This window comes from Esox lucius, chromosome 20, assembly GCF_011004845.1.
Source record: "Esox lucius isolate fEsoLuc1 chromosome 20, fEsoLuc1.pri, whole genome shotgun sequence".
NCBI lineage: Eukaryota > Metazoa > Chordata > Actinopteri > Esociformes > Esocidae > Esox > Esox lucius.
Window position 1 is genome coordinate 20,059,052 of NC_047588.1, and position 17,278 is coordinate 20,076,329.

General features: G+C 40.1%; 1 protein-coding gene across 2 annotated transcripts; it reads left to right on the top strand.

Moving 5' to 3' along the window:
* The first annotated feature begins 1,071 nt into the window (after window positions 1–1,071).
* LOC105019207 (antizyme inhibitor 1) lies at window positions 1,072–16,845 on the top strand. 2 transcript variants are annotated; one of them, XM_010885194.3, is made up of 12 exons: window positions 1,072–1,208; window positions 3,053–3,175; window positions 6,699–6,883; window positions 8,195–8,368; window positions 8,875–9,047; window positions 9,174–9,308; window positions 9,909–9,990; window positions 10,098–10,172; window positions 11,287–11,455; window positions 11,756–11,871; window positions 13,877–14,091; window positions 15,816–16,845. In XM_010885194.3, exons 3-12 carry the CDS (start codon window positions 6,782–6,784, stop codon window positions 15,928–15,930), a joined length of 1,356 nt encoding a protein of 451 aa, XP_010883496.2. In that variant the 5' UTR covers window positions 1,072–1,208; window positions 3,053–3,175; window positions 6,699–6,781; the 3' UTR covers window positions 15,931–16,845. The 2 variants fall into 2 exon arrangements, with proteins under 2 accessions (XP_010883496.2, XP_010883495.2); XM_010885193.4 differs by lacking the exon at window positions 1,072–1,208 and adding an exon at window positions 1,795–2,026.
* Window positions 16,846–17,278: the final 433 nt, after the last annotated feature.

Sequence of the window (17,278 nt, forward strand, 5' to 3'; positions counted from 1 at the left end):
TGCTACGCAGACCATTATATTTCACTGCAAATATTTCTATTCACCCAGCATGTTCTACTTTTTCATTTTGGGTGCAGTTTACATTGTACATTGCTTGTATGCTACTGGCTGACATATTTCCCATTTACAAACTCTGTAGATGCTTTATTGCTCTGTTACCAACACACTTACCACTGTAAAAAGTGATGTGATACCATGTACAGTGGGTATGACATCACATCACCTTTTACTGCTTTATTTGCGACAGTAAACAGTTTATAAAAGAATAACGCATCTCAGGGGTTTGTGATATATTGCCAATAAACCACAGCTTAGTGCCATTTCCAGGCTCTTTGCGATGCGCTGTGTCTAAGAACAGGGCTTAGTCGTGGTATATTTGCCATATACCACACTCTCTCATTTCTAATTGCACACATATACCACAGCTATAATTCAATCAGCATTCAGGGTTCAACCCACCCGGTTTAAGAGACTGCAAACCATAGGTACAAAAAAAAAAAATTCTGCTTTAATTGCATTCGTAACCAATATATAATAGCAATAAGGAAGCTCTGAGATCGTGGTGTATTGCCAAAATAGCTAAGGGCTGTATCCACGCACTCTGTATTGAGTTGTGCATAAAAACAGCCCTTAATGATATGTTGGCCCTATACCACAGACCCTTTGCAAGCTTGATTACCTATACCACAAATGGATAGAGGTATGGTTGTCAAGGACATACGTTTTTCTATTGCCAGTTAGTGATCTTCAGACTGATCTTGTCTATAACTTGTTTATAACTATTCATTACTTCATTAATTATTGGTCACATACCTCACAACATGAACTTCATATATTTAAAAATGTATCATTGATGAAACAGTCACGAAGTGAATGCAATAAAAATCTGCCCAGTCCTATTGCCTTAAATTCAATTAATAGTTTGTTCAAGTTTGAATACACCTACTTCTCCACCAATAGGCAAGAAGTATGACATGCAAATTAATCTCTGGGAGACACTTTCGAGCGTACTTAGAGGGAGGCACGCACCTTTGACACTCATAGTAACATTAACGTTGGAGACGTGGAATTCAATGGAAGCAAAGGTTATGAATTAACTCGGATGTAAACGATTCTTACGCGACTGAAGTATGTGTTCACAGAATACAAGAGAGTTGTGACATTTTGAGGACATCATTTATGGGAAAAAGCACGAGGACATCAACAAGGTAGGTTAAAATATTTGATTGAGAGATTCTAAAAACGTGCTACTATGGAACTGACTGAATTGAATGATTATATAATCAATAAAGTACAATACATATTAAAGAGGCACTGCTGAGGTCAAACAGTACCAACAGTTACCCTATTGGTAAATAGCAGAAGGATGTCACTAGAGTGAAATCGAACTACCCTTAAATTCATAGATAGAACTATGGATACAAGGTCTGACCACCCATGATATACAAACCAATTTTAACCATTACTTTTTAAGCTATAGTGTTTGTGTCCAATACATGGTAACAATGAAGTAAATATATATATATATATTTATATTTACTTCATGGTTAAAATATATATATTGGGTTCGGATGGGTTATGACTGCAAAGCTCATTGAGCATGAAGTTACGTATATATATATATATATATATAGAGATATATATACGTAAAGAAAATAAATAAATATATATATATTTAAATCAATACATGTCTTTTCAGCTTTAATTGAAATGGTTCAAATATTTATCTGATCCGCTTTGATTGTATTTCCCCCTCTTGAGCCCACATAATGTACTGCTCTACATGTCGTTAGACAACCCGCCCTCTTTCCTCTTTTTTCGTCTGTCTGCGACCTCGTTGGTTTACCATTCTAGGGTTTATTCGCTACGCAGCTACGAAAGGTTCCGCATTTTAAATTCAAATTGTGATGCTCCCCTCCGTTTTGATTGCATTTTTTATTTTTCTTAATATTGGCCCTTTCAATCATTGAAAATTCCGCCTAAAAGGAAAAAACGATCCATCCCCAATATTGGGTTTTATTCTCACGTAAGTACCTACTGTGGTTAGCATGCTAATTAGGGAACGCTAGCGTTACGCCGTTAGCTAGCTAGCCATGTTAGCTAACAGTTCTCTGTGGTTACAATACACTATGTAATGGTAGAATGTCATAGGTCAATGTTGTTTTGAAATATATTTCTAACTACTGTATTTCCTTTGGCGGTCTAAGGAACGATAGTTAGACGTTATCGTACAGTATATCAACAAGCTTGCTAGCTAACGTTAGCCAGTAAATATTACGTTGAAAATACTATCCGCCTACTAACTTAGATACAATATGAAGTTAAGTAATCTACGCTACAGCTTACTCTAACGTTAGTCTGCATAGATGGCATGTGCAGTAACGTTAACGACATGTAGTTATGGATGGTACAGTAGGTTTTGACAACAGCAGTAGTAAAACAATAGCAAGATGGGTAGTTATATACTGTGCCGTACTGTCGACGATTTAGTGCATGGAAGTTGGAACTTAACCTGAACATATTTGGCAATTAAGGTAACTACAATGTGGCACGTTTATATGGTTGATTGTAAAATAAAATAAATAAATGCTTGATAATGATAAGTCATATAATAAAATATCCATAATAATTCACACTTGTTTGTAAACATTACACAGAATGCAAACCACCTGGCCCTAAAGGGGCACTGTGTAGAATACTGGCTCAAGACTTGTCTCCTCATCTACCCTTATCGAACAAGACTGGTATAGTGCTCGCTAGTCCAGGGTGGTTTTAGGTTGGAAGGGTAGTACTGCGAGAGTGTAAAGCGAGTAATGGGAGATTACAAATCATTGTAAACTGATCAGTGGACTGGCAAGGTAGTTTAAATGGAGAATGTCAGTCACTCAGATTAATTTGATAGAAAAATATTATTTGAAACATTAACTTAAAACATCCGCTGTTGTATATTTGTCTTTTTTGCTATTTAATGAGACTCAATGTATTTGTTTTGTCTAGATTTGCATCTATTTCTTCTTGACTCAACTATAACATTATGTTATTGTCTTTGCAGCTGTACAATTACTACCCAAAGGGCTTAGGGGCGGCTCTCCGCCGGGAGCCGTTCGACTTTAACGCGGAGCCACCTTGGGATCCTAGCTGATAGTGGGGGATCTCCATCTCCCTACTCGTCTATGTGAGTAGATGTCAAGTAATGTAAGAGGTTCAGCCTCTTTTTTCATGCCCCAACTATGAGACACTTTCTGAGACCGTAAGTGAACACAGGCCCCAGTCTGCCACAATAATAACCCAAACATGTCTTTGAGGTGACACGCTGGGCTTTTCAAACCTGGCCCAGGACAGCTGCCTTTTGGGGTTTTTGCTTCAACCCCAGTTGTACATAATCTCATTAAAACACATTTTTTAAATCCAAATCAATCCTTCCCTACTGTCAGTCTTTACATTTAAGTTTACAATTAGATGAAGCTTGTATGCAGTGCGACTTACAGTTAATGCAAACCTTTTAAGAAGCTAGGGGAAGCACCAACTCAGTAGAAGTACTATCAATTAGTTATTGCCATAGGTCAGTGTTGGGAAGAAAAAACAAATGAACATAGCAAATACAAACTAGCAAGACCAATGCAAACCATTTTTCAGGAAAAGAGCATGTACTGAGTAGATCAACCAAGCTCAAATGCAGCAACAACACATCTTCCTAGTAGTAAGTACATACTACTCAAGGAATGTATTATTGACACAATTCAGTGCTGGGAATAAGACAACACAAAGCCGTAATTCCCAAAAGCAATCGAGGGGGATTTCTGTAGAGTTATTTAATGTAATATTTGAAATGGTACGGTTCAGTTGTTTTCTGAAAATAGGCAGCGACTCTGCTATCCTAACCTCAATGGGAAGCCAGTTCCACCATTGGGGTGCAAGGGCTGAATAGTTTTGACTGGGCAGTTTGGGAAATTACTTCCCTTAGTGGCAAGATAGCCAGCAGCCCAGATGTGACAGAACAAAGAGCCCAGGTATGGATGTAGGGTTTGAGCATTAACTGAAGGTAAGGAGAAGCTCTTGTTGCAATGTAGGTAAACACCATGGCCTTGTAGTGGAAACAAGCTTCAAATGGAAGCCAGTTGAGTGAGCTGAGTAGCGGAGTGACATGGGAGAAGTTGGAATGGTTGAAAACCGGTTGGCTGTGGCATTCTGAAAAATGTGTAGGGTCTGTTGGCACGCGTCAGGAGCCCTGCCAACAGTGAGTTGTAGTAATCCGTAATCCATACGTAAGATGAAAAGGGCGAGGTTTCTTGTGTGAGGTAAGGTTGTACTCTATACATGTGGAACTTGCAGAAGCGAGTATAACAAGGTGTTACATTAGAACATGCAGAGATTCCTTGTACTCTGATAGGGGGATACTGTGGAGTTGTTAACTGTGAAGGACGTGTCTTAGGGCAGACAGGCCTCGCGGAAGAAGAGCAGCTTCATCTTGTCAAGATTGAGCTTGAGGTGGTGGGCCAACAACCAAGCAGATATGTCAGCTAGGCATGCAGAGATGGCTGTCAGTAGTGGAATTGAGAAAATTAGTGTCATCCATAAAGCAGTGATAGGAGAGACCATGTGAGGATGTGAAAGTAAAAAATGGACTTAGTGTATGGAGAAAAGAGGAGACGGGCCTGGAACCAAGCTTTGGGGGACACCAGTAATAAACAGGGCAGACACTGATTCTCTCCACATCACCTGTTTGAAGCAGACTGCCGGGTAGGATGCAAACCAACAGTTCTGACTTCGAGATGCTCAGACCTGTAAGTGTGGAGGGTAGGATTTGATCTCTGTTGTCTCTAATAAAATGTCTCAAGCTCACATGCATGCCTCAGATGCCATAATAATCACGGTAAGTATTGCAGTACTACAGTGTTGTTCAGAAGGGCATCTCAGGATGTACAAATAGGTGGTCCTTGAGAATGATGGGCTATTGCCGCAGACATTTGACATTTTAGTAATTTAGCTTACGACCTTATCCAGAGCAACTTGCAGTCGTGAGTGCATTCATTTCCGACCTGATCCCTTGTGGGAATCAAAACCACACCCTCTGGTGTTCCATGTGCCATGCTATACCAACTGAGCTGCAGCGGAAATTCAAACCGTGATCTGTTCCTATCAATCGAAAACAAAGTAATTTTAATGAGCGGGCTTCCGCAAACACTGGACAATTTCGGAATGCAAATTCATTGCCTGGTCCAACAAATCCTGGTTCCTCATGCTTACGGCAGTCAATCGTTGAAATTAGCAGTATGAGTCTATGGACCCATCCATCTTGGTACATGTTAGGTCCTTTGATACCAGTTGTGCATAGTTTGAATGACCACATTGTATCGAAAACATCCTTGTTGACTGGGTGAATCCCTTCATGGCTACAATTTACCGGGCGTTGGATGAGTACTTCCAGCAGGATAATGTGTCATGTCACAAATAACATTATAGAGGCCAAAATCCCAAATTTAATTTTCCAGTTTTCCCCTGTATCTTGTGTTTTTAGGGTTTAGCTCTCAATCACTGTTTTTGAGGTGTGGAAAAAATTGCCTCTGTTGTCTGCTGAATTTGAAAGATAACTTCTCTTACGTTTTGTATTCGGCTCTAGTCGGTGGTACAGACTAAGCAGTGGATTGACAGTTCTGCATTGTGTCAATGAAGATAATTAGCATGCACCCTTACAAGCCAGCTGGACTTAGCGACAGACTAGCAATATTTACCCTACTAGTATACTGTTGAAGCATAAGCTGGAATGGGAAGTTTACTGAAGCTTAAATGAAGTGTAGTAACTATCTCAGCATGTAGTACACCCTTAGCTGACACATCAGGTTACCATAACAGCAGGGTCAAAGTTGAATATCTCTTGCTCTTTCTGGATTAAGCAATGGCTATATGAAAGTTGACTGCAAATTGAGATAGAGAGAAAGAATTCTGTTTTAAAGGGGTTTATATAAACAAAAAAACGCTCTGAAAGCAGTTCAAGAGGCTCCGAACTGAGACTGGGATAAAGCACAGCACACCTCAAAACAGTCACAGCAGTCCACTCCAACCCGACCGTGCTACGGTGCAACCCTCTGATAACAGACAGTGGTTTGGTCCAATCGTCAGACAGCTGTCTGTGAGGCCAACCAGACAGTGCCTCCCCATTGCTCTACACAAACAGTTCACATCTGATCCAGTACCAGGCCAACAAGGCTCCATTGACTGATGCATTATGTAACATAATGGAGAGCAGAGATCTGACCCCCAATGCTGCTGGTATTGTACATTGCTAATGCCATCAAAAGGAAACCTTTATGGGTCACTGCCAGCGGGATTAATCCTAATTGTCAGGAGTAATTGATGATAAAGTAAACGAACTCCCTGCCCCAGAACTCTTGTTTTCACAGAGGCTGGTCAGACATCCAGGACACCCTGTAGGCAGCCCCATGACGTGATGTCCAGCGCCAACTCTGATTGGCTGCCTTCACAAATAGCTTTGCTCACAGGGAAAAACCATCGTAAAGGCTTAACTGGTCTAAATGAAATATGTAGAGCAAAGTAGGCAAACTGCCTTTGCATTTTCCTGTAAAATAAACAAAATTAAATTAACCATTTTGTAATTATTATACAGATGTAATTTTCCACGCCTACTTTAAAAGTTATAGGGCTGTATTTCACACTGCCTCGTATCCTGTGTTTTCCAGTTTGTTGCATACTAGGACCCTGGGGCTCAGAGAAAGACCACGAGGCCATTTTTTGACTGGCAGATTAGCAGGCAACCGTTGAGATGAAGGGACTAGTTGATGAGCCAAACTACTCTGTTGCCCTGCTGGAGGGAGCCACATCCTTCAGTGACGTGGTTGACAACTATATTTCTGAACAAACACTGGTAAGTACTGTGAATGGACCGTTCTCTGTACATTAACATACGTTCACATTTTGAAATCCCGCTAGCTTATAGCATGTCAGGCGTTCCTATGGGAATTAGGTTAGGATTAGTTAATTCCCTAATCCAAAATTGATTCAGAAGTTGTAGCACACTTAATTGAAACGGTATTAGAAGTGAAAATGCATTGCTGCGGTGCAAAGCTGTCAGGCTCATCCCACTTGGCTGGAGTGACATGTTGAGACCTTGCACCTGCTCACCATGCTCATGTTTTAAATAGACACCAGTTGTAAAATGGAAGTTGAGGATGATGCTAATGTTCTTAGGTTAACATGGTCTTGGTGATGCTATGTTTGTAAGAACAACCAGTCACTGTTCATTCAGGGAGATCACAGGTGCTTAAAATCTTGAAAGGAGTTTAATGTATTTATCTGAATGTAAGGTTGAAATTCACTAGCAATGTGAAACATTGCTTGTAGCTTAGCTAGCTAGTTATAAAGTGGAATATCTGGCTATTACATTTTATCCAGCAAAGAGCATGCTCCTGATTCCTGTAACGGGTGTCTGCCCTTTGCTGTGGTCTGGTGCTGTCATGAGCAAGCTACTCACTTCCACAGTGGTCCCATGGAGAAAACTGTCCTGACTCTATTAACATGTTTGAGCTCTAAGGCTCCATAGTATCTGTGACAGCTGAGAGATTAATATGGTTTGAAGACCAGGAGTGTGCAAAAGGCCATTGCCAGGTGTAGTGTTCAACACTAATAGAATACTATATCTTCCAATGATAATTATATTCAGAGGTAGTGATCTACAGTAGATAATGTTAGGGCCCAGTTTCACTGTGGTGTTGTTATAAAATGGAGTATTGTCATACAAAGCTGGTGATGTCAAAGTCCTGGTGTTGTGTAAAAATGTAGATTGTTCAGTTTACTGGCCAAACTCTGCCCACTGGCATGCTTTCATCATTATGGCCAAGGTTCATATCCCTGTTGTGGCACACTGTCGAAATTGTCATTTTTTTTTATGTCATGAGAATCGGTAATAAGCCTAAAGGAAAAGTATAATGCTGAAATGTCAAACTGTCTGATAATATTAGCCTTTGGTGGAGAGGTTAAAACTGGAACTTTTGTCATATAATTTTTTTTTTTATGCACACGCAGACCTCGATTGGTATTTCATTATTATGTGGCATTAAAACGTTTTTGGATAAAATATGATGCAACTTGCAGATACATTGATATGAACGATGCTTGTAAATGACAAAGCCGGTCAGACACAACCTCTAATGTGTCTTGCTTTCCTTCCAACTCTCAGGTAGAAAAGAATGCATTCTTCGTGGCAGACTTGGGGGTCATCAAGAGGCAGCACGTTCGCTGGCGAACCCATATGCCCCTGATGCGACCCTTCTATGCTGTCCAAGCCAACAGCAGCCCGGCTGTAATTGAAATTCTAGCTGCTCTGGGTACTGGCTTCATCTGTACCAACAAGGTGCTTGCAGTGTTTTCTCCCACTGCTAATGTCATAACAATTCCTCTGTAAATGACCTGTTCACCGCTTACGGATGTATTTTGCGATTCATTGGAATAGTTTTGTACAGCATTCGTTCTCAGGACCCCCAACCATTCTGTGTATTAGATGTATTTTAAAGCTAGCACACATGAATCAACTTGTCTACTAATCATTAAGCTGATGACTAGTTGATTCAGGTTAACTAGGTCAGCCTTACAGCAAAATTGTGAGCGATCTGGGAGTCCCCAGGAGACATTTAAGGAAAACTTTTATTAATCAAGTGGATGTGAATCTCTGCTAATTCATGTTCATCTCATAACATCCAATAGCTAACATCTGTTACAACTGTGTTAAGAGTGATTTATGTCTGTATACTCTGAAAATGGGAAGTAGTGCCTTCTAGTGGAGAAATCTCTTGCTGCTACTGTGCACTGCTCTTTCAGAACTTGAAGCTGTAATATTAAAACGTTTCTGCTCATTTTCAGTGTGAATTGGAGCTTGTGCGGGGCTATGGTGTATCCTCTGAAGACATTGTCTACAGTGGTGTGTGTAAGCAGATTTCCCAAATCAAGTACGCAGCCAAAAATGGAATTGACTTCCTGGTGTGTGACAATGAGACCGAGCTACGCAAGATCGCTCGATGCCACCCCCGTGCCAAGTAGGTTTCCATATGAACTGTTACCCCTACAATTATTAACCTGTTAATTAGAACATCCGTGTTTGCTACTCTCTCCAACTAGAATGGCTATGGATATGAATGACCTAAAACCGTTTCTCTGTTCAGACTGCTGCTGCAGGTGTTCACAGAGGCCTCTGGTGAGGGGAAGGAGATGGGCATGGCATTTGGCTCCAAGCTGAAAGACTGCAGACACCTGCTGGAGAGTGCCATGGAGCTGGGCATGGAAGTGGTGGGGGTCAGGTGAGTCATGCTTCCGCCCCACCATTTCCTCTGTACTCTGAGTTTATTATCATCTAGAATATTTTTTATTGTAAATTAAATACATACAAATATATTTTACTGTGCCTGTGGCGTGGAATTGTTAGCCCTGTCGTTTGCAATTTTTACAAAATTGCCCAGAAGCCTCTAGAGATAGTGACAGCTATATTATACATATACATGTAACTAACAATCCTTGTACCCTAACTACACCCAGTGATACACCTCGACTCCTACACAGGCAACCAAATACTTAGATTTTCCACTGAACATTATCAGACTGTCACTTAACATCTCATATTAGGTAATAGGGAGCTACGGTGAACAATTATATTTAATACAAATAGTTTTCATTTCAGAAAGTTACAGGACCCCTGTTTGAATCCCCCCCTTAAACTCAACTGGTTATGCCTTATTTAGCAGCAATAACTGCAAAAAAACATTTTAGTGCTGAGCAACCAATCAATTTGTGTATTTTTATCAGTGGACAATCTGTGTAAGCTGACTGATCCATTTCCTCTGCTTAGTAAATCCCTGATCACGTTGTATTCTCATGACATTACCATGGTCTGCATAATGCAGATTCCACATTCCCTGCTCCTGTGACGACCCCCAGGCCTACAACCATGCAGTGTCTGACGCCCGCTGTGTTTTCGACATGGGGGTGAGTCGTCTAGTGCTTAAATCATGGTCCTTTTGAATATGTGCCATATGTGAAGACTGACAGCAATTATTATAATTATATATTTTTTTTTCCTTCTTCAATTTCAGGAGGATATTGGCTTCAGTATGACCATCCTGGATATTGGAGGTGGATTCAGTGGCTCCGAGACTCAGCTGAAACAGGTCCTGGTTGTGTACTGTTGCCTTGTGATGTCATGTTAAACAGAAGGGATTACTGAAATTAAACAGCTGGTCACATGCTACTTCAGCCTCTGTTTACCATCATGCCTGTACATGGGTAACAGGGTTTTAGAATAAAAGCCTACACACCGATTTCTTTTGAATGTATACACATCCACACATACTCGTCTTTGTGGATCCCAAAAATGAGGTCCATAGTTGGTCTGCCTGATGACCTGCAAACTGCCTGAGGATCCGGTGAAGATAGGATAGCCAACACCATCGAAAATCCAACCTATATCTCGAGTGTAACTCATTATTATAATAGCTACATATTTTATTCTTCATTAAAAATAAATGTTGTATCCTTACAAATGAATCTAAATGTATTGGTATGATCATTAATCCGCGTTATGGTGTCCATGGGCTGAGTTATGTTGAATACCAGACAACATCTTAGCTTACTGCCTTTAGACCAGTGTTTCCCAATCCTGGTCCTCGGGACCCAAAAGGGTGCACGTTTTTGTTTTTGCCCAAGCACTCACACACCTGTTTTAAATGTTGCCATGCCACTTACACACTTGAGTGACGTAATCAACCTGTCATCAAGTCTTTAAATTTGAATCAGGTGTGTGATTGCTAGGGAAAAAAAAAAAAACATGCACCCCTTTGGGTCCCGAGGACCAGGATTGGGAAACACTGCTTTAGACGATCATCATTGAAAAGAGAAGTTCTGATCGTTTTCATACCAGTCCATGCAAAACTTAATCAGCTAGGTTGGAAATTAGATTTGAGGTATTTCTGAGTTTATCCTACGGCAGCCTGTAAATGCTGCTTTTGGATTGAACCAGGCACAGGGGTTAATTTGTGCATAGCTTCAGAGTTGCGGCACCTAAAACCGTACACACTTTCTTTACTCCTGTCACATTTGTTGTTCATATTCTCGCTATGATTGTTCATAATGCCTGAATTGGGCTTAGTTAATATTTAGGCAAGAGTCAAGTAGAATATTTATCCTTGGATGCCAAGTTCTGGTTCCACCCTGATTGTTGAAGACCTCTAACACTATTAAATGCCCTTGAAGTTGAAGTTTACAGCTATCTTCCTCTTCTAACAGATTAACGGAGCAGTTCGGCCTTTGCTGGAACTGTACTTCCCTGCCTCGTCTGGTGTCTCCATCATGGCTGAGCCTGGCAGTTATTATGTATCCTCCTCCTTCACCCTGGCTGTCAACATCATCGAAAAACAAGTAGTCTCCCCGGACCGTCACGTTGATCAGTTACACGGTCAGTGGCAATTCCTTGTCAAATTTGTTTTTTAGTTCAGTAGAACATGACTCGGATGCCTGGATAGAAAGTTTGATTCCCAGGACCACACCACTGCAAGTTGCTTTTTAATGAAAGTGCCTGCTAAACAGCCTTTTATATAATCATTGATGCTTTGGATATCAACACAAATTTACTTTAATTATTTTAACCAACTTATCACCAAAAAATGAATGTCTGAAATATTAAACAAAATTTTTGTGTCATAATGCCATTTTTTGTATCATAATATCTTATGCCTTCTGCCATACATCTTTACAGATGGCCCATCTCCCAACCATGAGCCAGAGTTCCTGTACTACATGAACAATGGAGTGTATGGCTCATTTGCCAGCAAGCTAGCTGATAATGTAATTCCAGCCCCAGCTGTGCACAAGGTACCTGTTATTTTCAGGGTTTGGTAAACTAACAAAATGTTACAGTCTCCTGAAAACAAAATCATTAATTAATTTCCTCAAACAGCAAAGTGAATCATTCTTGTCCTTATCAAACTATACTTGCATCTGTTTCACAAATTATGTGGTTCTCTACGTAAATGAGTCACTTTCCCGACAAGGGGTTAACTGTGACGACAGCATCCTGGCGTTGGAAAAGGTCAATGGTAGGCAACTACTACTGCCCTACGCAATGAGAACTTCCTAAATGATGGTTAGAAGAGGCAGAATGATACAGTAGAGCAAACATTGCAAGTGATGAAGCTGAGAATATAGCGATACCATTTACAAAATTCAAATCAGTCTTGCTCTCAATACAACATGCGTTAAAAACAATGTAGCAGACCATACAAATACTGTGTATATATACAGTGGATGTAAAAAGTCTAAACACCCCTGTGAAAATGTTTGTGATGTAAAAGAATGAGACAAAGAGAAATCATGTCAGAACTTTTTCCACTTTTAATGTGACCTATGTTATGAACAATAAAATTGAAAAACAAACTGAAATCTTCGAGGGGGAAAAATGAAAAATAGAAACCTTACAATAACCTGGTTGCATAAGTGTGCACACCCTCCTATAACTGGGGATCTGGCTGTATTCAGAATTAACCAATCACATTCAAACTCATGTTAAATAGATGTAATTACACACCTGCCATCATTTAAAATGACTCCTTTAAAAGGATTTTTCTGACATTTTCTTATTGGGATCTCATTGTTGAAAGATATCTGTCAGGACAAGGGTACAAAATTATTTCCGAAGCATTAGATGTACCATGGAAACACAGTTAAGACAGTCATCATCAAATGAAGAAAATATGGCACAACAGAGACATTACCAAGAACTGGACGTCCCTCCAAAATTGATGAAAAGACGAGAAGAAAACTGGGTCAGGGTTTTTTTCTTCAGCTGGAACTGGGGCCTTAGGGTGGAGGGAATTATGAACAGTTCCAAATACCAGGCAATTTTGGCACAAAACCTTCAGGCATTCGTTAGAAAGATGAAGAGGAAGTTCACCTTGTTCAGTACGACAAGGACCCAAAGCACACATTCAAATCCACAAAAGTATTGCTTCACTAGAAGATGTTTAATGTTTTGGAATGGCCCAGCCAGAGCCCAGACCTGAATCCAATTGAACATCTGTGGAGTGATCTGAAGAGGGCTGTGCACGGGAGATGTCCTTGCAATCTGACAGATTTTGAGCACTTTAGCAAAGAAGAGTGGGCAAATATTGCCACGTTAAGATGTACCATGCTAATTGACTCCTACCCAATTAGACTGAGTGCTGTAATAAAATCAAAAGGTGCTTCAATAAAGAATTCGTTTAAGGGTGTGCCCACTTATGCAACCAGGCTATTGTGATATTTAAAAAATTACCTCAAAGATTTCAGTTTGTTTTTCAATTGTATTTTTCATGTTATAGGTCACATTAAAGGTGTTTTTTTTGCATCACAATAACTAAGGGGGTGTGTAGACTTTATAACCACTGTACATGTTGTGTACAGCTAAATCAACCCAAGAATTATACAAAATTCTGTGTTAGATCTAGCCCTGATCGCATTCCTAAACAAATATTGGCCTACGTCCCAGTGCTAGTAGATTGATCGTAGATGTAAAGGGCGACAGTGTAAACATAAAATGCAATGAAATTACTGAATGAATCAATGTACAAATAAACACTTGTATTCTAATGGATAAGCAAAATTATGGGGGGTGCGATCAAATCATGTAAGACTCAGTGGCACCAATGGAAAATGTCCTGGATAAAATCCATTTAATGAAATTTACTCTATTTTCTTATTATCTTTATCACCAATTTCAGTTCAGTGTCATACACAAAGCTCCATTATGTAAATAAAAGGTTGTAGTCCCAAGTCCAAACATTTATTAATTTTAACTAAGTTGCAGAAAATGACTTTCTGATTGTGTTGCTGGATGTTCCAGAGCGTTAGGTCTGAGGATCCAGTGTTTGCCAGTAGTCTCTGGGGTCCGTCAGGTGATGAACTGGACTTGGTGGTGGATTGTTGTCTGCTCCCAGAGCTGAGTGTGGGAGACTGGCTTATCTTCAGCAATGCTGGGGCCTATAGCCTGGGTTCTCAGGCCACCTTTGCAGATATATCCAGACCCCCCGTCTACTACACCATCTCTTCTACAGACTGGTAAGAGGCAGATGTATGTCTGTGACCAGGATCAGGTTGTCACAGTCAGACACTCTTCAAGCCGTTATTTGTTTATAATGATTTTATGTCTTCTGTTTGTCCACCTGGAGAAGCTTTACAGTTAGGTCCGGAAATAGAAATATTTGCACACTGACACAATTTTTTATTATTTGGGCTCATTTGAAATGAAACAACCAAGATGAAATTGAAGTGCAGACTTTCATCTTTCATTCAAGGGTTTGAACAAAAATATTGTATGAAACGTTTAGGAATTGCAACCATTTTCATACACAGTCCCCTTACTTCAGGGGCTCAAATGTAATTGGAAAAATTAACACAATCATAAAATTAAAATTTTTAATACTTTGTCGAGAATCCTTTGCAGGTAATGACTGCTTGAGGTCTGGAACGCATGGACATCACGAAACGTTAGTTACGTCCTTTGTGATGTTTTGCCAGGCCTTTACTACAGCTGTCTTCAGTTGTTGTTTGTTCATGGGTCTTCCTGGCTTAACTTTTGTCTTCAGCAAGTGAAATGCATGCTTGATCGGGCTGAGATCAGGTGATTGACTCGGCCAGTGCAGAATATTACACTTCTTTACCCTAAACTCCTGGGTTGCTTTTGCAGTATGTGTGGGACATTGTCCATCTGTGAAGTAAAGCGTCATCCAATCAACTTTGCTGAATTTGAGTTGACAATATATCCCTATACACTTCAGAATTCATCCGGCTGCTTCTGTCACATCATCAATAAACACTAGTGACCCAGTGCCATCGGAGGCCATGCATGGCTCCACCATGTTTTACAGATGATGTGGTATGCTTTGGATCATGAGCCGTTCCAAGCCATCTCCATACTCCCCCCCCCCCCCATTATTCTGGTACAGGTTGATCTTAGTTTCATCTGTCCAAAGAATGCAAATCCAGAACTGGGCTCGCTTTCTAGATATTTTTTGGCAAAATCTGGCCTTTCTATTCTTGAGGCTTATGAATGGTCTGCACCTTGTGGTGAACCCTCTGTATTTGCTCTCATGAAGTCTTCTCTTTATGGTAGACTTGGATATTGATATGCCTACCTCCTGGAGAGTGTTCTTCACTTGGCAGGATGTTGTGAAGGGGTTTTTCTTTACCATGGAAAGGATCCTACTATCATCCACCACTGTTTTCCATGGACATCCAGGCTTTTTTGTGTTGCAGAGCCCACCAGTGTGTTCTTTTATTATTATTTGTATTATTTTTGAATGTACCAAACTGTTAATTTGGCCACTCCTAATTTTCCTTTGACCGCATGTTGTGGGTTCAGAGCAACAGCTAGTGCCACACCTAGAATCAACTCCAGACCTTTTATCTGCTTAATTGAAGAAATAACTAAGGAATAGCCAACACCTGTCCATACAGCTTTTGAGTCAATTGTCCAAATAACTTTTGGTCCCTTGAAATGAAAAAGAGGGGGCTACATATTATAGATCTGTTATTCCTAAACCCTTCCTCCAATTTGGATGTGAATAACCTCACATTAAAGCTGAGAGACTGCATGTAAAGCCCATGTTCATTATTTAACTGTAACTTGAAGATATTTTGGTAAACAGCCAAAATAACATAACTTGTGTCAGAACTGTATATTAACAAAATATATTTTGACATTGTTTGCCTCATTTATCTTTTGTCTTTGTCATCTAGAAGATGCTTTGTCCACAGGTTTTGTTTGTGTTTTTTCTTGACAGGTTTGAGATGCAGGATGCTGGTATCACCCAGGACATCAACATGAAAAACTTCTCCCTGGTTCCCTACTTCCTACACTCCGGCCAATCAGACAAAGCCCCGTCAGTCCCAGCTTAGGGCTGCTAAACCATTCCCTGTCTCTGCTGACCTCAGGTCAACATTCCAATGGGAGGAAAATACTGCAAGGGGCTTGCTGACAGAGCTTTGCATAATCCGTTTAATAAGAAATTGAATATATGTTGTTTAACTGGGACCAGACTACATGGTTGAGGACAGCCCTACACAATATATTGTTGAATGACACTCGAGGAGTAGCCACAGGTATTCTTTGCTTATCACATTCAGAGACAAAGTATGCAACAAAATGGATGAGTCTATAGGGATGGAGCCCACATCTCTGAGTGCTGTAACAGTTTACAAATGCATGCGTATATACATATATACAGTACCAGTCAAACTTTGGAAACTTTCAAGATAATTCTTTGTTTTGACTATTTTAGAGTAATAAAGACAAACTATGAAATTATACATGTAGTAACCAAAATAGTGTTCAACAAATAAAAATAGTTACTTTTTAGATTCTTCAAAGTAGCCACCCTTTGCCTTGATAGCTTTGCCCACTCTTGGCGTTCTATGAACCAGCATCATGATCTAGTCACCTGGAATGCTTTTCCAATAGTACTGATTGAGTTCCCACATATGCTGAGCACTTGTTGGCTATTGTTCTTCACTCTGTGGTCAAACTCATCCCAAACCATCTCAGTTGGGTTGAGTGTCTGTGGAGCCCAGGTCTGAAGCTGTATCATCACACTCCTTGGTCAAACAGGCCTACACAGCCTGGTGATCTGTTCTGGGTCATTTGTAGTTTTGCGACTGAAATTCAGGAAATGTTCCAGATTGACTGACTTTCATGTCTCAGAGTAATAGTTAACTGTTGTTTCTCTTTGCTTGTTTGAGCTGTTCTTGCCATATTATGGACAACTACAGTACAGACATTATGATGGTCTTCTGTATACCCACCCTACCTCGTCACAACACAACTGGAAATGCATTCCAGGTAAGTACCTCCATGAAGCTGGTTGAGAGAATGCCAAGTGTGCAAAGCTGTCATCAAGGCAAAGGGTGGCTATTTTAGACTCTACAATATGAAATGTATTTTGATTTGTTTAGCACTTCACTATTCTACAAAAAGTTGTGTCCAAATGTTTGATTGGTATTGTACATACACACAGTTGACTTTAAAGGTAAATATTTGGAACATGTTTACCTGTATCCCAATCTCCTTTTGCTAGTCTTTCGAATTCAATTGTCTATCTACTCAGTGGAGCAATTGTTTATTTCAACAGAACCCAAAGACATTTCTGGATGCTTGGCAGATATTTTATATGTATATTGAGGGTTTTATTGTTTGTTTGTTTTTGTGCTAGGAATGTTTCCATTGGATCAGTCTGTATTTATACCAGGG

Bases quoted from the DNA above. Each gene is read 5' to 3' on its own strand.
- LOC105019207 (XM_010885194.3), top strand. From the start codon at position 6,782: ATGAAGGGACTAGTTGATGAGCCAAACTACTCTGTTGCCCTGCTGGAG. The intron at 9,048-9,173 runs GTAGGTTTCCAT...TTCTCTGTTCAG, and splicing joins CGATGCCACCCCCGTGCCAA to ACTGCTGCTGCAGGTGTTCA. The intron at 9,991-10,097 runs GTGAGTCGTCTA...CTTCAATTTCAG, and splicing joins GCTGTGTTTTCGACATGGGG to GAGGATATTGGCTTCAGTAT.